Raw genomic sequence first — 26,675 nt, 5'->3', positions numbered from 1 at the left:
TTGTCTGCCTGCGAGGGGAAGGCACACGAGTGCTGGCACCCGGAGGGAGGGTAAATAGCACACGTGTGTGCCAGCGTGCACCCAGAGAGAGGTACATAACGCACATATGTGCTGGCGTGCACCTAGAGAGAGGTAAATAATGCACATATGTGTCATTGTGCACCAGGGAGATGACGCCGCATTCGGGACTGAAGATAATGTGGACACTCGCAGGGTTTTGTGCTCGGTGGGTTCTTGCTGAGGTAGCATTCCCTTTTTAAGGTGGATTTATGTGTTTTATTTTCCGCCTGCCTGGGTGTCTTGGCGCTGGGCACGGGAAGGTTCGTGCTGGGCAATGTGTGTTACGGCGGCCCGGGCCCGGGCCCGCTCCGCTCGTGCCCGCCCGCGCGCGCGGGGCCAGTCGCGGCCGCTCGCGCGCGCGGGCGGGGCCGGCGGCGGGCGGAGCGGAGCGTGACGGAGGGAGGCGGGGAGGGAGCGAGGCGAAGGGCAGGGACGAGGAGGAGGCCGGAGCGGCAGCAGCAGCAGCCCCAGCAGCGGCCGGGCAGCTCCGCGCGCGCCATGGCGGCCGCCGAGCCCAGCAGCGGCCGCTACCAGCAGGTGAGAGCGGCGCGGGCAGCGCCCAGCCCGGCCAGGCCCGCGCGGGGCGGAGGCGGCTGCGCGCCCTGAGGGAGGGGAAGGGAAGGGGCGCGGCGCGGCCCGGCCCGGCCTTGACCTTGTCCCCCGCGCGGCGGGGCCGCCCTTCGCCGCCCGCTTCCGTGGCCAGCGCCGCCGAGAGGCTGCCCGGGCCCGCGCGCCTGGCCTGGCCCGGCCTGGGCGCGGAGCCCCCCGGGCCTGTGCGCGGCGTCCCCTGCCCTCCCGCGGCGCCTCGGAGCTCCGCGCCCAGGCCCGGGCCTCGCGGGGCCCGCGCGGCGCCTCCTGCCGCCGCGGTGGATTAAAGCCCCGCGGAGAAACCCCCGCGCTCGGCACGAGCTGCGCGGGGCCGCGGGGAACGGTGTCGCTGCCGCTCGGCCCGGCCGGCCGTCGGTGCCCATCGCCTCCTCTCCTCGCACGTAAAGCTGCAGCAAAACCCTGCATCTTCCTTGCGCTGTGCAAAATCGAGGTGCCAGTTCACCCAGACTGTTATTTTGTTTCTGGACGGGTTAGATATGAACAGCCAGGTCGCTTTTAGCTCTGTCTTTCCCATCGGGGTGTTGGAGTTGCGGTTGACCTGCATGAGCTCCTGGAGACCGTTGTAGAGGGGTCTGCAGAGGGGTCTGTGCCCCACGGTCTTGAGCCCACGGGGATACACGGAAAACACGCTGCAGAACACGGCTGCTCTGCTCTGTACCAGCGCTCGGTACCCGCCTGATAAGAGCGGTAGCAGTTTCGTGGAGAGGGCCGTGCAAAGCTGCCCTCAGCCAGGTCGCGCTAACCCGTTTGGCAGACACGTAACAGGCGCTGTCCCCGCTGCGCAGCGCGCGGTGCTCTGGGGATTAGACAGGCGGGCTGCGCCCCGGCGGATTTACGTTATTTAAGGCCAACAGATAACAAAGCTCCCATGAAAAAAAAACTGGCGCAATTGGAATGTGGAATCCTAAACAGCCAGATGGAAGCAAATATATTTTTACATTAGTTTCTAATTTTTCTGCTTTTCCTTTCTTGTCCTGTGCTAGAACCCCAGTGGTTGAATTGCTATAAAATGTGCTATTGAACTGTTCCCTAACGCTTGTGTTGTGTCGTAAACACAAATGCCCTGTGTGCTGTGGAACTAAAGCTGCAGAGCTGAGATTTAGATGGAGAAGAGAAGGATGTCCGTAACGCTGAGCATGTCGACGTTTGTTTCACACCAAGACTTGCTGTGGCCACCAACATGCAGCTCCTGAATCTGTTGTGTGCGTAAAAGCAAGGCTTGTAGTGGACTTATGGCCAGCCATGAGGGCTAGAGCTGAACACGGGATCCGGGAAAGAGAGGGGACCAGGAGAAATTCAGAATAAGTTTTCACATGTTGTTTAACCTTTACCATAGTGGATTACGAGAGAGCAGAGAGCTGACAATTTTCATCTGGAGGATTTTCAGAGGTGGTGGCTTTTTGTGAGGTGGGGTAACGCGTTCGTGACATTCGATGACAAGTAACGAGGTGCTTCCTCTGCGACTGTGCTATATTATGCGCGGGTGCCAGAGACCCCCTGCTCCCTTCCAAGTTATCCCTGTACTGACCTGTGCGCGTGGGAACAGCGCAGCTGACCTCCGGAGGCTGGTGGAGCGTGTGGAAGCCCTGCAGTACGGCCCGAGCCGGTGCTTTCCACACAAGCGGTGCCTCGCGAGCGCAGGTGGCTGAGGAGAGCACCCGCGGAGAGCAGGAGCCGGCGACGGAGCCCGGCGCGCGCTGCCCGATCCGCCACGCTCCTCGCGGCACCGCGAGCCGCCCGCTCACAGATAACCCACAGTGTCAAATCAGTATTTGTTTTCTGGAGCTAACTTGGCAAAGGCTCTAGCCCTTTTGCATTACTCGGGTGTTAGATGATTGATGTAAAACACTCTGCGGCGGCGCCTTGGGACGGCGTGGTTTGATCCAGCACATGGGATGGATACGGTGGGGCCCCAAGCCGAGGCCTGAGCCTCCTTGAAGCCTTCTGCACCAGGAAGCGCCGCCTGGATCACCTGGAAATTGGGATTAGGTGGCGTAGCAGCCTTCTGAGCATATTCCTCTCATGTCCAAACAGTCTTTCATGCTCAGGTTTGAAATGAGCCTCGCTTCTAGGAAAAAAATAGCAAGGCTTTTAACAGATTTATTTAAGTCATAAGTTGGTTGAGGCATGTTTTTTACTTGAGACGTTTGAAAATAATGTGATGTCTATGAGTAATGTAAACCCACCTAGGAAACAGTGGGCGTGTGAAATAATAAATACATATTCCTTTTAAAGTGATATTTTCTTCCCGTCTCACTTGTTGAAGGCTTCCATGGATCATGAATCATTTTGTAATGGGAGGTATGTATGGAAAACATAAGGAATGAGGATTTTTCCGTTTGTTTGGTTTTCTTTCAGTAAAGCTGGAGAAGAACCATATTGCTCAAGATTTAATGCAAATGCATTTTAAATCCATACAAGACCATAATGTTTACTTAGGATCTGGGAAGACTGAAGTGAAATACCAGGGAAGATGTCAGTTGCCACCTGTTAGCTGAGCTCATGTTTAGCTTTTGGGTTGAAACAGAGTTTTTGTGTGTGCAGATCACAACTAGAAGCTGAGAGTGCTGTGTCTTTTAATGTCAGCAGTTAGAATTAGCAAAGTCCATGATTCATTTCCTTGGTAAGTTACTTGTAGTTTGCAAAAGATGTGTTTGCTAACGATAGTTAAAACTGATAAGAATGGCAAGGTAATTTCCAAGGTAGGTTGATTTTGCTTCTTTCATTTTGTCTGTTCTGTAGCCATGTAAGCTGGAGAGAAAGTACCCCTTGTCTTCAGGGGAAGATTTAAGAGAAAAAAAGGTGCAAAGCAAAGTTAGGTCTGGTTCTCAGCCACTCTTTGTATTCACTGGCACCCATGGAGCCTCACATTTTATCTGAAATGGGACTAATTTGGCTCAGCAAGGTCCCTGTTGCAGGTGCCCGAGGTCTCAGTGAAGGTGCACTGGGAGCTGGCCTGTTTTGCTCTGCAGCACCTGCATCTGTAGGCGACAGTTCCGATCCGGTAGGTGTGGAAGGTTTTAGTAATTCTCTCTAAAAACGTAATTACAGAAATGAAGTATATATTCCATGAAATGAAGTATATATACATTCCAGCTCTGAATTCAAAGAGCTTGGGAGAGATGATGCAACGGGAGTGGCCTGATCCCACGTCGCTCGGCAGGGGCAGAAAGCGCCTCTGCTCGCAGGGCTCCTGGTGCCGTCCGGCTGTCAGGGTCGTGGCCGCCTCTCACTTGGGCTTCCCTGTGGCTTTTCCCTTGTCACCACAGCTGTGTGGGGCTTGAACGCGGGAGCAGATGTGGGAACGGTCGCTTAGGCCCTCGGGGTGTTAAGTGCTTGGCAAGAGCGGTGGCACCTCTCTGGGGCTGGCACCGTGCTTTAAAGGTGGCCACGCTGAGAGCAAGCACTGAGGTCTGTTGTGTTTGTGTATCCCGGGTCTTTACCAGTGGAACTCATAAGAAAAAATAGTACTGTCAGCTGCTGCCTTTTTTTGAAGCTGATAGACCCAAGTTCGATATATGAGGGCACAATGATTTCTTTTGTTTTGATCAAAAATATTTAATATTCTTCATATCACAATTATTTTTAAAAATATTTTTATTACTGGTGTTTAAAATACTTTGCAGATGCTTATTACAGGAAGGCCCTATGCTCTGGCAGGTGTTTGAAGCTCAGCTACATCTCTCTAGGATTAAAACCTCGTTCTTCCATGTTAAAACCATAACCTTCGAGTGCCGCGGCCTAAGGACGGCGTGTAGCTGCGGTGGGCGCCGGGGTCTAACCGGAGCAGGGTGATTCCATGCAGGAATTAGACGAGCCCTGCTTCCTCGTCCTGCGAGGCGGTGAAGAGCACAGCCTGTGCTGTGATGGGCAGAGAGATGCTGTGATTTTTTTTTTTCTTTCCTGCCTATTTCTCAGCAGCTGGAGGGTAGTTGAGACGCCGGTGCCGCCCGCGCTGCCTGCGCCTGAGCTGGAGGAGCCCTTGGGGGCCGTTCCCGGCGGGTGAGGTGCCCCGCGGCGCGGGGCCGCGTTGGCCCCGGAGCTGGCAGGGAAGGGGCCGGCGCGGGGGCCGCGCGCGGGCAGCGCTCCCGAGCGCGCCGGGGCGGGCAGCGCTCCCGAGCCGCCGCTGCAGCTCGGCTAAACGAACCGAAAGCGCTTGCGGGAGAGAGCAGTCATTTGCTCATCAAGGAGGGGGCTGCGGGGCTGGTGCGTGGCTCGGAGCTTGTCATTATTTCTGCTGATTTAATAAGCTGATACGGAGCGATAGGGATCTGCAGCAGCATTGGGCAAGAGTCAGGATTTCATGTCACAGTAAGTTTGAAGGGAAGCATAAGTCAATAAAATAATTATGTTTTCCTTTGAGGTTGGCAGAAATGCTTTACTTGTTTTCCAAAGGCCAAAGGCAGCACAAGGGAGAAGTGAGGGGTGTTTCAGTGCAATGAGATGCAGCCGTTCTGTGGATAGCCAGGTGACTTGCTGGGCTGCTCTCCAGTCTAGGAAGGATGCACTTTTTATGTCTATAAATGGCTTGCAAAGGTTATGATTTTGTTCTTCTGAAAAAAGTCAGTGGTGTCATCTCTTAAAAAAAAATATTGATTCTTTTTCAGGCTCCCACTTAGCTACCTGCCTTCTAAACATCTCCCCGAGCCCTATTGCCATAGTAACAGCCCAGGGAGGGCTCGCTGCAGCGGAGGATCCCGCGGTGGGATTTCTGTGCAGTTCTGCCTTTCATGACGGAACCTGAAATAAGAACTGAAATGCATTAAACATTGATGGGGGTGCTGCTGAGTTATACGTAAGATGGAGCTTGTAGTAATCCTGGTTTAGTAGAAAAAATATGTGTGTGTACTGCTTTGTGCACAGGGCATTCAAGGGAGGTTTGTATTGGGGCTGTTCGTAGCCTAAAGGCTGCTGTTGGGGGAAAGTTTTTTTTTTTTTTTTTTTTTTTTTTTTTTAAAAAAAAAAGGCACAAAAGATCCCTTACTAGGTCAGCAGCCAGGATGTTAAGTTTAGAAAATTTGGAAGAATTAGATGTATTATGGAAATATTTTCTCCAAAATTAAGACTGGAAACACTTGAAATACTTCTGTAAACGTTGAGCTTTAATGCTGCTGTGCTTGTATTTATATTTGATAGGTGTCAACTGGGGGAAGTGACAGAGAGGGGCAGTGTCTCTCCCAGCCAAATTCCTGGTGATGTTTTTGGATACTAAACGTCCCTGGGTCTTATCCCATTCTCTCAGGCAACTGTTTGAATATTTCAGTAATCCTGCAAAGAAATAACTCAGCTGAACTTTTAGTAACTGCACGTGTTGCTGCAGAGACTGTATTTACTTTCAAAGGAAAACACCAGGAGCCGTGCTTTAAAATCTAACACGCGTCAGTGAATCAAAGGCAAAGTAAGTAACAGCCTCAGCAGAATGGACTTCAGTCTGACACGGCTTCGGTCGGGGTCTGTCTCAGCGGTGGCCTGAAGGGCAGATCGCCCGCCCAGCCGAGGAACACGGCGCCCGAGCCGCGTCCGCTGGTGCCAGCCCAGCACGCCGGAGGCTGCAGGGCTGGTGCAGGCCGGGCACAGCTGGGCCCTGGGAGCCCCCGTGATCCATTCTTCCTGTCACATGAACCCGCCCTGCTTCGCTAATAAGCTCTTAGCTGCGTTTTAGATGCCTGCAATCATTAAAAAGGCTGGAAGGCATTTGTGTAGCTTGTCCATTAGAAGAAAAGTCTGTTTTCTATAGCTGTATACCTTACAGAGCCTCCAGCTCAGTCTTAAAAAGTAACTTCATTTTTTGTGCTGTTACTGCTGGCTTGGAATCACCAAATTTAGCTTGCTTTCTTCCATGTAATTTAATTGTAAGAATATGTATCTTTTTAATGGCAGAAGATTGCAAGAGTTTGTAATATCCTGAGGTTTTTGTGTCCATTTTTGTTTCATCTCTGGCAGGGTTGTAACATTTAGTGCTTTCCTTTCCCCCTCTGCACGTGTGGGTCGTGTGTTTTCTTTCATCTTTCTTTTGAATATTAGGGATGTAGCTGGAAATTTTCTGCCATCCCACTGTGAAGACAGTGAGTTAGGTAATGCCTGCAGCACCTGGAGAGCATCTGCAGCACGCTGGAGCCCTTCCACATTCATAACTGCCTGGGTCCTCCGTGCACAGCAGCAAAGGTTGTGCGAAATTTTCAAGGACATGCTGAAAATGAGCCTGGTGGAAGAATTTCGGGAAGTTCATAGAAAGCAGAGCTGCAAGAGACTGAATTAATGGGCTTGACCTTTCTGCATTTTACTGGATTGTTGTTACTCCTCTGGCGTTGTATCCAGGCCCTCTGGTATTTGTGCCACATACTTCTCCTCTCTTGAAAACAAAAGCAAGTCTCCATTGTTAGCTGATAACTATCCCCTTTCCTTGCTCCGTAGTAAAACGAGTGTGGAGGGGGCACGTATAGGGTCTGGATGTCAGCGGTGTGGATGTGGGGTGGTTGTTTCGCTGCACAAGTGATTTCACATGGATGTGAGAGACATGGGTGTGGTTTGGTCCTTTGATCCAGAAGGGGAGAAAAAACATGATGCAGAACAGTTAGGTATAAAAGAAGACCTTCCTTTAGGGGTGCGAGCTGGCCCTAAGATAAGCATGTAGAAGAAGAAAGCCAGAGTTTAGTAGTAGTAATAATAGCAAGAAAGGCCCCTCACCCCACTGCTTAAATCCTTGGGAAGGGCTCGAATGCTGCAGTGGAAAAGGCCCTCCATGCCTCTCCAAAAAGAGGAGAAGGGCACGGATTGCTCCTGGGTTGCTAGTATTAGTCTGCACGAGGGGGAGCTTGCGTGACCTTAAGGAAGACATTGCAAAGTTGCCATTGCTTGAGGAGGATTATGAAGGAGGGTGGTGTCTCTTTACCCAGGAAAGTGATTCAGTCCCAAGGAAATTTTTTGATAGGATTTGCTGTTTACAGACTTATTTCCTCTGTTAATGGGATGGTGTGGAATGGAAAGAGGAGGGAATTTGGATGGCAGCTGATGTGCAGGGTGGCCCCAACGTGCCCTGCTCCGGTGCTCCCGCGCTGGCAGCGGCTGCGCTGGATCCAGGGCTGTGCCTGCACCCTGCTCCGGCGAGCGCCGCGCGCTCCGTTTGACCAGCCCTACAGTTATTTATACGGAGTCCGTGGGAAGCGCAGCGTGTTGAATATGCTGCTTCCTTTCAGTCATATGGTGTGAAAGGGTGAGGGGAAATGGCAAAATCTGTGCTTGCGTGTGTCGTTATGTAATATATCTACTGAAAACCACGTTCTTGATGAAGCCACAGGCGGCCCTGGTGTCCGCTCTTGGATATCTCGTGCTATTTCTTCTGCTAACCTCAGGCAATGGCAGCTCCTGGCTCGGGTGAGCTTGGGAATTGCAGGAAGCTGCTGGGAACGGGCAGGTCGGAAGAGATGGAGGCTGTGCCCTACCTGGCATGGGGAGGACTGACTTGCAGTCGGCTCCTGGCGCGGGGTGCTCCAAGCAGGGCTGCCCTGCAGGGAAGCAGGACAACCTGTTACAGCCCCACCGCGCGCCAGGACAGCCCTGCGAAGACAGCACTGCCAGATGCCATTGAAACCAGTGCCGATTTCCTACCTCTGGGGAGACCTGGGCTGCGTTTATCCCTCTCGTAAGACTGGGATTTCCTTTCCCTGTCTCTCTCTTCGCCTGTTAAACTTTTCCTGGGTCTTTTCAGTTGCAGAATGAAGAAGAGCCGGGTGAGACGGCCCCCGTGGTGAACGATGCCCCTCCGCCCTACAGCAGCATTTCCACGGAGAACGCAGGTAAATCCAACCAAAGGAAACACCCACGTTTGTTCTGCTGTGCTTTCCTACTGCCTTAATTGTTCTCCGTATTGACCCAAGGTATCGCAGCTCTCTTATGAAGGCTGGAAAGGATCGGAATTGATCTGGAGACTGTTGTTACTTGTGGTTTAGGAGATGCAATTTGGCTACATTGATCTGATGTCATCCCGCAAAGCGGTGTTCAAGTTGCATTTCTCAGTGCTCTTAGTAGATTCTAGACAGTTAAAGAGCTGTGAGGATTTGTGGTTCCCTCTCATTATTCAGCATTTGAATGATACTCTGCTTCTTCCAAAAAGGACTTGTTATTTGAAAAGGATTAAATAATTTACTTTTTCTGCAGTTTTCAGTATCCATAAACTTGGTCATAAGGGTTATATTTCTGAATCATCATACTCTCATATGACTCACTAATAGCTTTAGTGAAACTTCCTTTTTGTGCTGGTTATGTATTTCTGTTTAGGTAAATCTCTTCATTTCTCCCTCCGGACCATAGTCAGCTATTAAAGGTTTCGGGAAACAAATGGAACATATTGTCATTCTCTCAAACAGCCACTCAGCTTTGAATATTGTGTGTCTTGAGGTACTCGCTGAGCTACTGGCGCACTGCTTATAAAGATATCCCCATTAATTCTCATTCCTTAGTGCATCTGAGAGATGGGGCTCAAAAAAGCTTCATTTGTTTTTTTGTTCCGGTCCCTTTCCCCTCCAGCAGAAAGCCTTTGGGAATCTTCCTCTGGAAACACCGGTCACCAGTGACCCGAGGCTTCCAGTGATTCTTTCTTGACTCACTCCTCCCACTTGGACTTGGAAAATATGAATACTTCTGTCTTACTGAAGCCATGAGAGGCACAGCATGCATTGTTTTTAAAACAAATGTAGCCAGACTTGCTAAGAGTTCTGTTCACATTGCTTTGTGTTTGAAAGGGCACTCGTGTGTTTTTAGCTTTTGGGGGGGAGGCCATGTGGTAATAGGCTAGAAGAGTGCAGAGGGAAGGGTGGTGCAGGCTTGAAAGTTTGGGGGTATTAGCGTATTTAAAGTCTTCTGAAATGTTTCTTGTTCCAGCATGACATTCTTTGGGATCTGGCAGATGATGTCCTATATAATTTTCTTTTGCAGCTTATTTTGACTACAAGGATGAGTCAGGATTTCCAAAGCCTCCCTCTTACAACGTGGCCACAACACTGCCCAGTTATGATGAAGCAGAGAGAACTAAGGCTGAAGCTACGATTCCCTTGGTTCCCGGGAGAGTAAGTGCGCTGGGCCGGCTGCACGGCTGCCGGCCCCTTGTGCAGACGGAATGCTTTAAGCCTTGTCCAGCTTATATCTTTTATAGCTTTCTAGGACAGTGATACTGCATGCTCTCAAGAATCCCCTGGGTGTTTGTATTTATTTATTTATTTTCCCCAAGCAGTTACAGTAACATAAGCCACCTCGGTAATGCCAGTATGTGCTCTGCAAATGGTCTGGCAGGCTGACAGAAGCACCGTGCTCTATCTGTGTGCACTGCTGGGTTGGTTTGTTGCTTTGTTCTAAGATGAATTTTCAGGCAGCTAGCATATCTACCGTTGATGCTCCTTCCACTTAATACATTGACTTTGGCAGAGGTTACTGTAGCTTATAGAAGAAGGATAAAGCCATTCTCTTCGTCAGAATACATACGTGCATAAATATGTGTGTGCATATAGGTATATATATAAAGCCTTTTGTTTTCAACTTCATCCCTTGTTCCACCTGTTCCCCAACCCTGCTAGCATCAGATACTGAGAGCTAGTTAAGCTTCTTCATATGAGCTAGATTCCTTGCTGAGGTCATATCTTTAGTTTTTCTGATGAGAGGGAGAATTCTTTATAGTCAGAAAAAGAACATGGCTAATTTTGGCTACCCTAAAACATTACTGCCACTGACTTGTTATTTCATGCCCTGGGGGTGGTTTCCTGCTTACATTTTAAGCCTCTGGAGACTTAGGATTTTTTTCTCTCCCTTAAGAGAAAAAATGTAAAATCTGCATTTTGTGTCCCTGTGTAGTCCACCGCTCTCTGCAACCTTTGCAGTTTGCTGGCCCTTGCCTGGAGAACCACATGCAGACTTTGTTTTGCTGTATGGATTGAGCTGTCTTAAATCCTCTCATCGCCTTTGATTGGCAGGAGGATGACTTTGTGACACGGGATGACTTTGACGATACTGATCAGCTGAGGATAGGCAATGATGGCATCTTCATGCTAACTTTCTTCAGTAAGTACACGATGCAACTTCATTTTCTGCAGTTGGTGACCCCAAATGGCCAGGGTAGTTTCCCACTTAGTTTTATGTAGCACTAGCAAAGAGCTGTGTGTTCTAGTTTCAAGGAATTTGGTTTTTCTTGGACTGCAACGAGGCCCTGACCTGCTGCCTTTCCCCTGCTTTCCCAGTGGCATTCCTCTTCAACTGGATTGGATTCTTCCTGTCTTTCTGTCTGACCACTTCAGCTGCAGGACGATATGGGGCCATTTCTGGGTTCGGTCTGTCTCTTATTAAGTGGATCCTTATTGTCAGGGTAAGTTGTTTAGTGCAAAAAAATGCATGCAGAGATGCTACTCTCTTCCCTTTTGCCTGCTGCCCTAGCTTATTTTTAGTTCATCCATGTTATTAAAATGTATTTTGAGCCCTTATTCACTGAGGGTAGAACGTTTTTAATCATGCTGCCCTGCTTATATGGTCAGATGCGGGGGTTATTATTGTAATAAACGAGATTAAAGATTGCATCCCCAAGTATGTCTCTTTTTAACTAAATTATTGTATTGGATCAAAATTTGCTTGCATGCTGAGCAGTAATAAAATTCTCATCTTCACATAACATTTATCCTGGTAAAACAAGTGCTAGGGTTAGCAGTTTTTTTTTTTTTTTTAATCTTTTCTCCTGTAGGATGTTTTTCGCATGCTACTCTGCAACACAAATATTCCTTAAAATGTGGGGAGTTCTATGAGCATGATGGATGAAGGGAAGGAAACAGGGGCTGGAAAAGGGGAAGTGTGAGTGTGTGTGTGCTGGTGGAGCAGGGTGCATTGAGCAGGGCCTGGGGAAGCTCGCTGGAGCCCTCTGGTGCCCCGCGCACGGCTGCGAGGAGCCCTCAGTATCCACACAAGCAGAGTCTGTGCCTACCCACTGTGGTACAAGATCCAGCGTTTCCCTCCTCCCCTGGAGCAGACAGGGAGGGAACGAGGTGACTGGGCAGAACTGGGGTGTGTGACAAGAGCAGAGTAATGACAAGTAACAGTTGTCGCGGTTCTAGAGGACTTGATGCGGTTACTGCCAACATTGACTTGGGTTGAGAAACTGTCAAATGCTCTAACTTTTAAAAATATTTTTTGTTTTTTTAGTTCTCCACCTATTTCCCGGGTTACTTTGATGGCCAATATTGGCTTTGGTGGGTTTTCCTTGTACTAGGTAAGTGTTTTGTTTGGAGAGGAAGAGGAATTGCCTGTCTGGAACTGTAAAGTGCAATAATGTTTTTTGTTTTGTTTTGTGTTTGTGTGTGAGCATAGCTTTACCGACTATTCAAATACTCATGTTTGGGTGTAAAATAGAAATACAGCGCTGAAAATACTTATCCCATGTTCTTACTGGGGGCTTTCTAGATTTTAAGGTACATGTAGACACTGTGCTTTTGTTGTCATTTCTTGGTGGCAGCATCTCAGCTCAGAAGGAGGAAAGCGCAGGATGGTGCTTGTCTTGATAGTAACTGCTGGTGAATTTGTTCTCTTAAATGGAAGAGTATTTTGACTAAACAAAATACAGGAGAGCAGCCTGTGAAAAGGTCATATTTGAAGCTGGTGCTGTGGGTACCAAAAAGGGCTGGTAGTGCCAGTAGCACCAACATCAGCTCATGGGCACTCAGAAGTTTTGCAGTGGGCTGGGGGACTACTTGGGAAAATTTGCTTTTGGGATTGCATGAAATTGAGAGATTGGGTGTCACCGATGCTAAAATGTTCTTATAATCAAGCAGCTACTGCACATCCCATCATGCTGGGGCTCTCTGTGGTGGTAGTGTTGAGCTGAACTGCTGTTTCTCTAGTTGTAGAGACAAAATCTGTGTTAACCGGACAAATGTGTTTCTTTCATCTAGGTTTTCTGCTGTTTCTCAGAGGATTTATTAATTATGCAAAGGTTAGGAAGATGCCAGATACTTTTTCCACTCTCCCCAGAACCAGAGTTCTCTTTATTTACTAAAGGTAAACTTTCTACTTTCCTGATTATTTTTTTCTGTTTTCTTTTTGACTCTATTTGGTGACTTGGGCTTCAATATTTTTAGAATACAGTGTAATAGAAAACATAAGATTTTCCTGGGATCCCTTGCATAGCCCTGTTCCTACAGATCAGCTGGGCAAGAGTGCATATTGATGTGGTTGCAAGCAGAGAAATACTTGGCATTTCCTCCAATTTTTGCTTTGAAGAATTTTAGACTCATTACGTTCCTTGAATTGAAATGTAAAAACAAGATCTCTGTCCCTTGGTACAACCCTATTTTTGTCAGGTGGGTCCTTCTGAACAAGTAACATGCCTGAAACATATGAAATGTCCTAAACATGAGTAAAGGTCACAATGAAACGTGGGTAGAAGATTATGCTGGTGTCTTTGGCTTGTGTCCCAGAAAAAACAGTTTGTCTGAACTCTGTATGCTGTTAGGATTGTCTGCCAAGTTCCTGGTTAAATTCAACCCTTGCACGCTTTTTCTCCTTGGAAACCACTCCCACATATTTTGAACATACTGTCTTACCTGATCATTAGAAAAAAAAAGTGTGTAAAAGTTGTTGCAGCTGAACCTTAACAATTTTACTTTTTTAATGGGATCTTAAAAGTACCTGTGCCCTTCCAGCTTGATTTCCTTGGTGCAGCAGATGATGGCTTTGCATTAACTGTTCCTCCCCGAGGGCAGGGAAATCCTGTAATAAGTTGCTTCCCAGATGGTGAGCGCCATGTGAGGCTCCCTTTAGAAGCATTGTAACAACATTAGATTTCCCCAAGATAGAATTGAAACAGTTGGAGCTGCAACAGTGGTATAAGGAATGCAAACAAACCCAGGCTTTAAGTTGGGTGTCATTACATTGCTCAGAATTTTAAACCAAGGCTTAATATTCCAAATCCACTTTCTTTTTCTTAGAAAATGCAAAAGACATAAGGGTCTGTTTCATTTTCCATCTGCAGTGGGCACAAACAAGCATTGTGCTGGCGTTGGCAGCTGGGGTTTCCCAGTGCTGGCAGTTCTTACTCAAATTATTTGTTTGGTTGGTTTGACAAAGTGTCTGCTCTGTGGTGGACTTTCCATTTGAACCCCCCCCAGGATTTGTGGTGGCCTCTGAGATCCTGCCAAGTCACCAGCAGGTTTTATTCCCCCGGTTGTTGGATTGCATAGTTTGAGCATTTAAATATCAGCAGTTTCACCTGTAGTTCATTCTGCCCAGTGAGCACTTTTTTTTCTTCTTTATTGAATGTTATTTTTTATTTATTATAGGAACTGTGTGGTTTCTTACTGCATAGTCTTTAAGGCCTGTTTTAGGAAATGCAGATTATAATGGTAGATACCTTAACTGAGCCCTGGAAAAAGCTCATAAGGTGTTTTTTTTTTTTTTTTGGTCATTTTAGCACTTTCCAAAGGCACTGTCTCCTACAGATCTATTGAGATTAATGTCCAGTATCATGTCTAAAAATTACGACACTTCCACTGAAAATAAGTCTTTAATCCTAAATTCTGAGAAAGAAAACCACAGAACGCTTAGACTTTTTAACTCTTCAGGAATGCGAAACGTGCATAAAAGTGCAGAGCCCTGTGGCACGGCGGGAGCTGTGTCACTGCACAGGAGATATTTCATAAGCCTCTAGACATCCTGCACTCTTTGTGAACTACATCCTCTGGTATCCAAAATAACAAGCTAACTATAGTGTTTCACTGTCCAATATCCTTCTCCAGCAGATGTTTTCTGGCAAATGTCTTCCTGCGCTAGTGAATTCTCCCTCCAGCAGTAACAGGACACCTGCAGGAAGTGAATCAAGCCTCTGAAGCAGAAGTAAAAATAATCACCTGCTTTAAATAAATAAAAGTACTGTTGGAAAAAAAAAAAGGAGAAGAATTTCTTTCTATTTGTTTCTAGGTGTAAAATTTTAATAACTAATGCAGAATTCTGTAATCATTGAATCATTAGTGGCTGATGTTTGACAAAGCTATCGCGATCGAGTCTGTGACGTGCTAATAAAGCCTTATCTCTCTAGTACCTGTAGTAGCTTGGGTAGCGTGAGCGGCGGCCCCGCAGCCAGCAGGGGACAGTGGCGCTGTGTCTCGTCCCTGTCCTCCACGGGGACGAGCTCGGTGCAGCTGGAGCAGCGCTCCCTTCCCAACGTGGCGCAAGTATTATTATTTTTAATAGTCTATATTCTAAATGTTCTAGTATACTTTACTTTCATACTACCTACTTTTTGGACTATGTAGGGGTTTCCACAGTACAAGTTGGTAGTGTAAAGATGAAAGGTCACATTGCAACTTTGTATAAAAAATTATCTTGCGAAAAAAGGCCTTTTTTTTTTTTTTTTCCCCCCTTTGGCGTGGGACTTCTGAGACAATTCCTAACATACCTGTAATTCTTGCTTTTATAATTTATGTTAGCAGAGACTATGATGTGTTATAAATGTAGATTTAATGTGCACCTTTGTGCTTTCTGCCAAGTGGTAATTCACTTTGGAGTTTTACTATGTTAAAACTGTAAATATAGCAGAACATTAATAAATGTCACTTATGTAGCAATGTTTGCTGTAGATTGTTGTTTAATTTCGATGATATACTTTGTTGTTTCTGGGTGTTGACTGCAAATGCAGGTTATCTGTGGAAAAGCAAAGAAATGCCATCAGAAGGTACAAGACAGACGTGATTCGCTTCACCTCATGGTATCGTCCTTGCTTTTCAGGGCCAGGTTTTCTAGGGCTGAGGTGGTGCTTCCTTTCAGCCTTCTTTTATGTTTTTTTGTCTCGCATGCATAACTTACCCACTTTGTGAAATGGTTTATTCATAGTTTTGGCTCATGGCAGGACTTCACAAACGTGTTGTCCCAACAAGCCAGCAGCTGGACCGACAGATACGCGGAGCTTACGCAGAGCCTTCCTTTTCAAACACCAAGAAGCCTACACAGGGAGAATTATTAAGTTTATCCTGCAAGGCAAAATCTGGAGCTCTGATTCACATTTGCCCAAACTTGGTAGATTCGCCTGGTGTTTATTCTCTCGGCATTTGGGCCTTATTTGGTCTTGTGTATTCAGAGAAGTGGAATATTTGGCATTCCTGCTTCTCTCCATTTGGTGGCCAGAAGCCTTGGACCCTGGTGCTGCACGTGCTCCTCCTGGCTACCCTTTCCCTCGGCAAGCCTGCGCCAAGGGCTGTGGTTTCCCCATGGACCCACTGTTTCATTTTTTACTTTTATTGGATTTTACACAAGGTGCAGGAAAAGAAGTGATTTCCAGTTATTTATAACCTGTGGGGGGCTCTGCTGCCCCTTTGCCTCCCCCTGGCCGCGGGTGCCAAGGGCAGCGCATGCCTGGCCCAGGAAAATCCCGTTCCCAGCAACGTGGCTGCAGTGGGGAGGGCCGATGGGGAAGGCAGCCGTCCTCGTCCCGCTTTCGCGCTTGCTTTTTGCTGCTGTTTGCACCGAAGGGACCAGGGAGCTGCAATTACAGACCCAGCAGCTCTCATGGACGCCCCTTGAATCTCGAGGTCAAAATCCCTCCTGGTGCTCCCAATAACGCTCCCAAAGCCTCGTGCTGCCGCGTGCTGCAGGCGCCGCTCCGCAGGGAGCGGTGTCACCGCGCACTGCCCAGGGACACCATCCGTGCGCCCCTTCCCGCTGCCCGGCCCTGCCCCGCGCGGGAGCCTTGCGAGGATGGGCACAGGGAAAGGGAAATCGCCGCAGCGGGCACGGAGGCCCCCAGGGTGACTTTTCCCTGCAGATCCCCATCCGCTTCCCCGGGCGCTCGTCCACTTTCCCTGTGGGTCGGCGCAGGACAGGGCTCGGCGCCACGCTGCGCTGTTCCAGCTCGGGGGCTGCTTGGGCCACCGAAGCCACCGAGCGCCCTGGGCGGTGCAGGGAGAGGAGCGAGGCCCCGGCCTGGAGCACTGGGCTGGTTTTGCCCACGTTTTCCCTCCGGACGCGCTCGCGATGGCAGCGCCGGGGGAGGACGCACAAACAGAAGCCTGGCCCAAGGACACGTCCTCGACTGCTCCATCCGTGCCCGGGGAAGGGCACACGGGAACGCGCTGCTAAACCTTGGCCGCTCTCGGCTCAGGGGTCTTTTCCTGCTTCGAAGAGGAAAGAAGGAATATTTTGGGTGCACGGGAGCAGGGCTTTGCTGGGCTGCCTTTTTTTAATTTTTTTTTTTTAAAGGTTCTTGCAAATTCGGTACTGGAAATGCGTAAGTCTACAAATGTGCTTAGCCAAGGTTTTATTTGCCGCTTGGATGAGATGTTCAGTCTGGGCCTGGTTTGAGGGAATCTGGGTGGCTTCCCTGGAAACCATCGGAAATTCCCCGTTCTGGGAGGCTTTGACTTAAAAGAAGCAAAAAGGAGAAGAAAAAAGAAAAGAAAAAAGAAAAGAAAAACCAAAAGGAAAAGAAAACAAGGCTGCGAGCGTTGCCAGCCTGTGCCTGGTTTGGGTTTGTGCAGCCCAGTTTGTCAGACAGGCCCTGCAGGCTCGGAGCAAATCCCAGACAGACAGCGAGGGGCCGAGCAGCTCGCCTGGCCTTAATGCAGCATATCTATCTCTATATGTATGCACATATACATGTATATATATATGGAGACCAAATGTCAATCAAAGCCCACCTCGGAGCTCCCTCCAGCATGGAGGTCCCCATTCACTCCCTGCCCGTCTCACTCCTGGCACCTTTCCCGGGTCTCTTCCCCCCGGATGGGCTCCCCAGGGGAGGCCGGGATGTTGCCTCTTCAAACAGAGTTCAAAAAGCCCTGGAATTTTTGTTTATAAATAGCTCACATCCTCCCGTTCGGGGCCCAGCTGCTATTTATCGCCCGCTTCCCCCCGACGGACAGCGCGGAGCATCGCGCTTCCCACGAGAGCGGAGCGGCGCGGGGCTCTCCGAGTTCCTCCAATTGTCCGGGTCGCTCTGGGTTTCCGCTGCTGCTCCCGGCGCTGCTGGGAGCCGCTGCCGCCTCGAGCCGCGGTGGCCGCGTGCGTCCCGGGACGCTCGTGGCTCTGCACACGGGTCGAACTCAGCCGCGCTGCGCGGCCCGGAGCAGCACGGCGTTTTGCTCCGGCTTTTCCTGACGCCCTGGTGCTGCGGTGGAAGTGCCAGGATGTGGCACAGAACGCCCCAGTTTTGGACTCCAAGAAGAACCTCATGTTTCTGGTTAGGACAAACTGAGTGTGTCACAGCGTGGCATAATCACAAACATCCCTGGGCCGCACGCCTGCATGGGTTATTCATGAGCACTTCTCCCTGCACGGACCTCTATTTATTCCTGGTTGCAAAGGGAGGGGAAAATGCTGAGGAATTTCCTTGTTGGCGCATCCCCCTCCCATTGCTGCAACACATAAACCCTCTGAGCTGCTGTTATCCTTCGGGAAACCTTGGTGCCTTTCTTGAACATCTATTTTAACCAAGTATGTTTAAAGGCAATCGCAAAGCAAGCCGTGTGTTTCCTTGCGGGAGGATTCCGGATGGGTGCGTTGCTTGGGGGAGGCCACGGCGCTGCCAGCCCCTCAGGCCGCCCTCCTGGGTCTGACCTCCGAGAACTTGGTCACTCCGCGGAGCTGGCGCTGAGCTGGGCGGCGCTGAGCTCCGTGTCCGCATCCGCGACCCGAGCGCCTGGCTCCCGTTGGGCTTCTTTCGGCTTTCCATGGTTGGAAACGGGTCCGGCCCCATCCCCCGGCCTCTGGCGTGGGGGAACTCGGCCCCGCTCCAGCGTCATCCCAGCTGGAGAGCGGCACCCTCCCGTGGCAGTGGGATCATCCCGGCTGGGGTCACTCCCGGGGGCTCAGCATCGTGCGGCCGCTTCGGGCCTGCCCCATGCCCCATGTTCATAATTACTATGAACACCTGCTTAGATTTATTTATTGGAAAAAAAATGCAGAAGACATTTGCATATTTAACAATATATATATTTTATATATATATATATAATTTCTAGATCAGTACATTCATCAGTACTTGTTTTCTTCACAAACAGAAGAACTCTTACAATAGTCAACTTTCTAAAATAAATACTATTAAAATAGAGCTTCAAAATAAATATTCTGTACAAAGGAAACCTTCGGCAGCAGCGTCTCGGGGCCAGGGGCTCCCCTGCACATGGTACCGTGGAAGGGGCGCCCGGGAGCCGCGCTTGGGGAGAAAAGGGGAGGAGAAGGGAGAACAGGGGCGAGAGGTGGGCGGCAGCAGGGGGCTGTAATAAATATAAAAAGTTGTTTTTTTGTTTTTTTTTTTTTTCCGTAATTCCCGCGCAATAAATATCTACAGTGAAACGTAGCTACAAGCCAAGCCACCAGGCTGGGCGCGTTCTGGAAGGGCAGACCTGGGGCCTGCAGCCCCCGTCCCAGCTGCGACGCGAGCAGCGCCCCGGGAGACGCTCCGTGGGCTCTGCCTGCCGCGTGGCTAACCGGAGAGGACGTTTCGCTGCCGCTGCTGTGCATTTACTGAGGAAATTTCCTCTAATTACAAAAAAGAAAGAGACTGGATGAGTGCTGAGCATGCAACAAGTACCGACCTCCCTACGAGTGCTGCATGTTTGCACGAAGGTTTTGATTTAGCACCTTGTAGTCATGGAGGGAAGGAGGCGGCTGCTGCCGGGTTTCAGTAACACCAAAGTAACCCCTGGGAGCATCCACTGCTTTTGAGGGACACGCTGGCATGGAAGAGGCAGGAGGTGAAGAGCAGCAATGGGAAGGGGCGGAGGGGCTGCACTCCAGCACAACTGCCCCATGGGGAGAAGAGAAAAAATTATCCGCCTGCTTCCCGAACAAGGAGCCTGCTGTGGGAGGAGAGGTGCCAGGCGGGTATCCCTATGAAATCCCTACAAACACCTCCAGGTGCCCTGCATGCAGGTTTCTGTGACTCCTGGCAGGCTGCGCTCACTGTGCACCAGGCGCGCGGACCCTGCTCTCCGGGGCCGACTTCGTCGCTCGTGAGGAGCGAGGGCACAGAAAGCGCCGGGCGAACCGCGATGCTGCAGATGGGCCCTCCAGAGAGACACCGGACGTGGCCTTCCAGTGCGGAGGCAGCAGCCCCAGCTCCCCTCGGGCCCGGGAACCCTCGGCCACGTGGACGCGGAGCCGTCGAGTTGCACGCTAAGAACCCTCAGCAAATGGGCTGCGGGTTTGCTGCTGGCCCGAGGTCTCAACGGGACAAAGACAACGTATCCCGTGTGTGCAATAGACAGAGCGAGCAGGAGGAGCAGGACGGGGGCTAAGCCCATCCCTGCTGGTAACGCACTGGGGTTTCGAAAGAGAGTGGGATCCGACCCTGCTGCCCGCACGGATGCGGCGGGACGGGCACGGCTGGAGCAGGGCGCACAGGGCGGCAGATCGGGGGGCGGCTCATGCGGGGCCGGCTCCTCTGCAGCCACCCTGGGTCCGCGCCATTCCGCAGTGTCACTTGCTGCTGGTGACAACCCGTGTGCTCCTGTCCAGAAGAGCTCCAAAACCACCGAGGCTTCAGTTCAGCTGCTCCTGCTTGGGACACGCGGCAGTGACGGGAACGCAGCGGGTGAGCGGAGCCTAGTGCGCAGCCCCCGTGCGCGCTTGCCGGCTGTCAGAAGGGCTTGTCGGCGCTGTCGGCCTTGCCGCCCGCCGACTCCTTGCAGAGGACGCTGTTCGTGTGGCGGCAGCGGCAGCCCGGGCGGCGCAGGCGGTCGTAGCAGCTCTGCGAGAGCTTCACGCAACCGGTGGCCGGCAGGTAGCAGAGCAGGCAGGGCAGCAGCAGGGCGAGCGCGCTCATGAAGGACCAGCGCGCACAGCGGTCGGCGTGCGCGCACGAGCAGGGCTGGTCGGCGCCGGCGCCCTCGTCGTCCTCGTCGGCGCAGTGGTAGAAGACGCCCTTGACGAGGCACATGCAGGTGGAGCAGTTGACGAGGCCCTGCGCGGAGCAGAGGCAGGCCTGCCTGCACACCCAGCACGAGGGCAGCGCCCGCGGCGCCGCGCACTCCTTGCACTTGCACTTGCCGCACGCCTCGCACAGCAGCGCGTGCGGCTCCGGCGCTGCCGCTGCCTTGAGCTCCGCGATCTTGCAGGCGGCGGGCGGGCGGCGCGGGGAGCCCGGCTCGGCGCCTGGCGCCGCGGGCCCCAGCAGCCGCTGCTCCGAGGAGGCGCTGCCGCCGCTGCTCACGGAGCCGGGGCGGCCGCCCAAGGAGATCCAGGGGTGCGTGAGGTGCGCGGGGCCGCGGGCGGGCGGGCGGGCGCCGCGGGGCCGCGCGGGCTGCTCGCTGTAGTCGTTCTCCACGCGCGCCGCCCTCACCTGCTCGATGGGCAGCGCGGGCTGCGGCCGCCCGCACGGCACGCGGCTCTCCGCGAAGGGCTGCGCCGCGGCCGGGCGGCCCGCGGGCGCAAGGGGCTCCATCGCCTGTGGCGCTGGATGAGAAGTGGCTCCTACGTGTCCTGGAGAAGCAGAGGGGACAAAAAAGGGGAGCGGGGACACTGCGTTACTGAGCTGCTCTGCACCCTCCACGGGGCTGGAGGCTGAAGCCACGCTCAGAATGAGAGGGACTTGTGCTCTTAGAACCCGCTGGGGCCCAAAGGTGCTTGCAAAAGCGCCCTGCGAGCAGTGGCTAGCGTGCAGCAAGCGCGCAAGCCCGCTGTGCAAAGCTGCCTGCCAGCCGGGCCGCCCGGGCATCGCCACTCGGGGCCGAGTTCATCGAGGGAGTGTGATTTCTCCTGGAGCGGAGCCAGGGGTTCAGTAACAGCAGCAGTGCGGGACAAGGAGCCACAGGAAGTAACTAAACTTAAATCAAAGAACGGAAACGGCCGGGTTCAAATTTAGAAAGTGCGCATTGTTTGCTAGTCGATGTGCCATTTCCTCTCTGGGCGCCTTTATTCATAAATAATATAGCGCTGCGGAGCAGCGCGCAGGAGCCGCGAGCGAAGCTGCCCAGAGAGTCACAGGAGGGGAAAAGCTGCTGGTGTCAAGCAAAGGAAACAGTGAAGCGCTCCAGGCATTTCGGGTTGTTTGTTTCCAGACAAACAAATTAATCTTTTTCCAAGCATGAAAGATATTAATGTTACATCAGCCTGAAAAAGTCTGGAAAAAAAGAAAAAAAAAAAAAAAAAGGCAGGAAAAAAACTGCATTAGCCACAGAGGAGCCCAGCAGAAGGGGATGTGTGTGAGCAAACGTACATGCGGTGCCCACAGGCGCAGCTCCTCCTGCTAACTGAAGTCCTCAGATTTAATAACCCTACAAAAACCGGAGCAGGAACTAATGAGGAAATGTGGGGGAGGAGACAAAGCAGCGCATTTCACCTTGTTACATGTGTAAGCTCTTGCCTGGATAGGTCACTCCCCTTTGCGGACTGAACCTCTGTCGCCTTGGTGGCACTTACTGCACTGGCACCCCCCGTGCCCTTGCCCTTCTCGAGCTCCAACTCTCTGCTGCATCTTAATCATTCATCCAAAATTTATTATTTCATTATTCCTAGCTCACTGGCACCCTGACTCTCTAAACAAGCGAGGTTTAATAGCAAGTTTATAAGCAATGATTCTCCCAATTGTGGGGCATGCAGAAGGAAAATACAACGATACCTTTTTGTGTGTGTATAATCCAGTGTCATGATATAAAAAGTGCTTACTGCAAAATCAGAGCCTAGCAAAAGACTCGATTGTGTATCAGCTGGATATTACACTTGTAGAGCATAATATGAGCGTAAATAGAGCGCTGGCAGAGCTGCAGAGGAAACAGTGGCACGTGCAGGAGTGATGCCACCAGCCCGGCTGCCAGAGCCACTCACACACACAGGGCAGCAGCTTTGTTTATAGGACTACAGCTATAGGTGGCAAATGTCTTATTCTTAAAAACACCTGAGCCCCCAAAGTAAACACAGGGTCACCACTATCTGCAAGCATTAAGAGCTGGCTCAGCTGCAACCATGGTTATTGGGATTGCAGTTAATTATCAGCAGATTACCCTGGGCCAAATCCCACACTTGAGGATAGTTAAGGGTGGAAATTGCCTGACTCCTTAAGCTCTGCTCTGGACATGCTGCTTCTTCTCTAAGATCCCCTGGGAGTGCCAGGGATGCATGTGGTCATGGTGCCATGCTTGGTTCCCCTGACCTCTGCCTTTGCTTTGGGCAGGTGGTTTCCTCTTGCCCATCACATCAAGCCACATATAAGCAAGGTAAATTTATGGTGCTTATGGAATTGTCTATGGAATATGGCTGCTTTGCTGCTGGCCTGGTCACCCAGTGCTTCAGTGGTGCATTAATGTCACTGGCAATGGATCTGGGCTGGATGCTCCAGGGCTGGCGTGTGAGGGCTCTGCATGGCAACATCCTGCCAGGAGGCTCTGTCCCCTCTGTCTGCATGTGCCTAGGGGAGGTCTTGCTCTTTCTGAACTCTTTCTGCTTTAAGTTTTGTGTCTGCATCTCAGGAAAAGATGGAGCTGGTGGCAGACACAGTTGTCACTGTTGGCAGCATGAGGAGGCTGAGTCCTTAGCCATGTGTGACACAGCAAAGGGTGATAGAGGCCACTGGGTCTCTGTCACAGGAGCAATAGGGATCCCAGCTCTTGGGGCAGAAAATCAGGGTTCAGTGCAGGATTGGGGTGAAGGACTCCTGGATCAGGAGCAGGTCAAGAAGTTAGACTTCCCTCTTGTAATCCTGCAGGCCGCTTCCAGCCTGCATGAGTATATCCACGGATACTGATGACCAAGCTGGAAGTCCCCCAAGGCACCAAAGTTGACCTCTTTTGGTCCATGCCGTTCCCAGGGAAGAGGGGACAACACAGCTGAGATCAGCTCAAAACTGCTCCAGGATGAATGGAGCATACAAGCAAGTCATCCCCTTGCAGGGATACATATGGATAGCAGAGAATCCTGCAGTGAATCCGAAGGTACGATGTCCTCTTGCCCGTAGCAAAGCACAATCCTGCTCCATCTGAGTGAAACCGCTCCTTCCCTGCCTGCCCTCTGCCTTCCCCAAAAGCAGCAATTTTGGTGCCTTGAAAATGGCAACTTCTGTTGCAGCCCCTTCGCTAAGCAAATTGGTGAGTTTGGGAGGACCTGGCAAAGCTTAAGCCCTCACAGGAGAGCTGAAGGCAGGTGCCCTGTGGCCCCCATGCTTGCTCCAGAGGCCTGAGCCCAGGCCAGGCTGCCTGTGTAGAGCAGCCAACTGTGTCCTGTAGCTGCTGGCTTCAATTCAGGTGTGAAAATGACCTAATTTGGCTCATGGACTGGCCACCGCATGTCTGGAGAGGTCCTGGGCAGCAGCAGGGCCGGCAGCGTGGCCGGATGGTGCAGCCTCCACTCACTGCCCTTCCCCTTCCTGTGCTTTCCCCAACCAGGAGGCCCGGGCTCCTGCAGGAGCCCTGCGGTGAACCAGGACCAGGAGAGTCCCTAGAGGTGAGATGTGACCTCCAGCCCCACGGAGAGCGTTTCTGCTCCCCAGGCTGCGTGCTAAGGCGGGAGGGAGCAGCGCGGCGCAGGGGCCGCGCGTGCACGGGGGCTACTCGCAGCCCTGCGCTGAGATCATGCAGGTCAGGTGTAACGGGATGCGTTGTCTAAAGAAAACTGTAGATTCGAGAAAAAAAAAGGGGGGGGGGGCAAAAAAGAGGGTTTACAAGATGCTCGAGCTCTGTGACTTTGCAAAAAGCTACACAACTTTATGTTGTGCCTCTGCAAACCATTGCCAAGGCACTAATCCAGTCTGACTATTGGTTGCATTTTTATCTCTTTTTTTTAAAAAAAAGGTAATTTTTGATCAACAACTACATACGTATTATTGCTTTAAATTGGGTGCAAATTCACTGGATGTCTACTTCCAGAAAACTTTCTATAGAGTTGCAATTTGAAGGTAATATCTTGAATATGTTTTAACATTGGGAATTATTCATTCCTTAGAGGTAAGCGAAACAATGCAAATATGCCAATAGACTCCTGTGTAGAGAAAATTTCTACCTCCATCCCTATTCCCCATGTAGGGACTAACTAGTCTCCATTTCACATGGTTGCTCACCATATATATATTCAGAGTCAAAATATACTCCTCTCCCAGCAGGTAATGTTGTATTCAGAAATCAAGTTCTAAAGTGCTGCAGTTTTTATTTCATTTCCTGATATAGATATTGCTAATTTAAAATTATTACTATACAAGGTAATTAGAAATCCTAAAGTTTTGGGAAGCTGACTGTTATTTTAAAGTGTTTTAGTATTATTTTGAACTCAAAGGTTCTGTAAGATTCTTTAGGCTTATGAAATTTAAAGTCATTTTACAGTTTTAGTAGGATTTTGGACTTGCCTACATAATTTTATAGAAAACTATATGTTGCAGGCAATTCAGTGAGAAAGTCATTCAAATGAACAGCAAAACTCATTCTCATTAATTTGTTTAGAACATTTTTTCCAGTTGAGACTAATAAGGCTTTATTATTCTTATTTTCCGAGTTGGATAATTTGTCTTCTAATTATTGGAATACAAAATGGAACAGGAATTAAATGCTTAACCAAGTACAGACATACATGACTTAACTGTCTTAATTAGTTAGAACATATTAGAGCTATTAATTAATTTCTTGTGTGTTTAAGTGTTAGGTATGTGCCATAGCAGCAGGATGAGGGGAATAGCACAGCCAGGATGCATATAGTCCCTGAAGGCGATGGAAACCGTGCTCTCACGATGCATCTCCTGTTGCCCAGGCCCATGCACGGGGCAGCCTAGTTTGCCCAACCGCTCCTAAGTGGTGCAGGGACCTTCCAGATGTGCTGCAGAAATGCAGAGCTTGACCCCTGCAGAGAGTGCGAGTCCCAGGCGCTGCTTGGGCCAGGGGCTGGCTAATGGTGACACCATTGATAGGGTTGGGGAAGCAACATGGCCATCTAGGTGCCAGATCAGTGGCCACTTTATTTCTTTTCATTACTTTTAGCAACTCTCTTTAGCCTTAATAAGGCTGCATGAATTGGCAGGGCTTCCTGTCCCTACACTGGTCCTGGGGAGCAATTTCTCACCTCATCCAGCCAAGGCTTCTCCTGTGACTTCTCACCAAGTCCCTATTTCCTGCTGAAGCTGCTGGTCCTGTGCATGTTTGGTGATGCACCTTGTGCCCCTGCCTTGAGCCTGGAGATGCATCCTGCACCTTCAGAGCGGTATTGAGCACGCAGCATTTGCAGGGCTTGTGCCTTTCTTTGGATCTCATGTTATGAGGGTGTTAGCGTGGGATGCAGAGGAACCCTACGAACAGAGCTTCTTCCCCTGGGAGCTTTTGTGGAGAGGGGATGGAGAAATTGCCCCAGAGAAATAGAAGGCCAAATCCTGTCTGGAGCCTGTGGAGCTGAGGGCTCAGAGCCAGGTGCATGTTAAGGGCTGGATGAACTGGCCTGGGCTCATCCGAAAGCTCCTGTCATCCAACATCTCTAACATTGCCTCTTGGTTGCTATAATGTCAGACCTCTCATGTCCATGCTGAAGCTGAAATACTTTCTCTGAAAGAGCTGCGACAGCCACCTAACAAAGTTTGCAGTATTTGTAGGAATAGCTGCAGTAACTGTATCATAGAAGCTTTCATCTTCTGTACTGTATGGGACATGAATTTGAGACAACATGGCAGCAGGATGGAGATCAAGGGAGAAATGCTTTTTAGAGAAAAGTTTGAATGTAAAGGAACACACACATAAAACCCAAAACAACCACAATTGCGAACAATGTACTTTACATCTGAAGTCAAGGCAGGCCACAGCCCCTAAAAGTGTGTCTACCAACACCACACACCAAAATTGGTGGTATCCACACAGAATAATTGCCCCTCTTGGTTAGTGTTATGGTTGAGCGGTTGGTTCGTGCCAGTATTCTCTCTTTTGGGTGCTGGCTTGTTTGCACGATCCAGAAAATCTTATTTAGACAGAGCTCATCGTAGGTGTTCCCCGTGCAAGTGTGAAGTCCTGCCTTTCTGGCCTTGGCAGAGCACCCATGGCCAAGACTCATCAGCACATGAAAACTCTCTCTAGCTATTTGGAAAAAGA

At 50.5% G+C, this 26,675-nt stretch overlaps 2 protein-coding genes across 2 annotated transcripts; one reads left to right on the top strand and one right to left on the bottom strand.

The window, feature by feature from the left end:
• Positions 1-553: 553 nt before the first annotated feature.
• NDFIP1 (Nedd4 family interacting protein 1) lies at positions 554-14,748 on the top strand. Its single transcript, XM_088536883.1, has 8 exons — positions 554-597; positions 8,378-8,465; positions 9,604-9,734; positions 10,632-10,719; positions 10,896-11,020; positions 11,845-11,911; positions 12,591-12,696; positions 14,436-14,748. The coding sequence occupies exons 1-7, from the start codon at positions 559-561 to the stop codon at positions 12,692-12,694; spliced, it is 642 nt and encodes a 213-aa protein (XP_088393009.1). The 5' UTR covers positions 554-558; the 3' UTR covers positions 12,695-12,696; positions 14,436-14,748.
• Positions 14,749-20,266: 5,518 nt separating this feature from the next.
• Positions 20,267-21,070, bottom strand: SPRY4 (sprouty RTK signaling antagonist 4). Its single transcript, XM_088536817.1, has one exon. It carries the CDS (start codon positions 21,068-21,070, stop codon positions 20,267-20,269), a length of 804 nt encoding a protein of 267 aa, XP_088392943.1.
• Between the last annotated feature and the right edge of the window lie 5,605 nt (positions 21,071-26,675).

This window comes from Tinamus guttatus, unplaced genomic scaffold (assembly GCF_059628265.1).
Source record: "Tinamus guttatus ecotype Peru unplaced genomic scaffold, ASM5962826v1 Tinamus_guttatus_pri_ptg000710l, whole genome shotgun sequence".
Classification (NCBI taxonomy): domain Eukaryota; kingdom Metazoa; phylum Chordata; class Aves; order Tinamiformes; family Tinamidae; genus Tinamus; species Tinamus guttatus.
The sequence above is the reverse complement of the archived record's forward strand: the minus strand, read 5'-3'. Positions and strand labels throughout refer to the sequence as shown.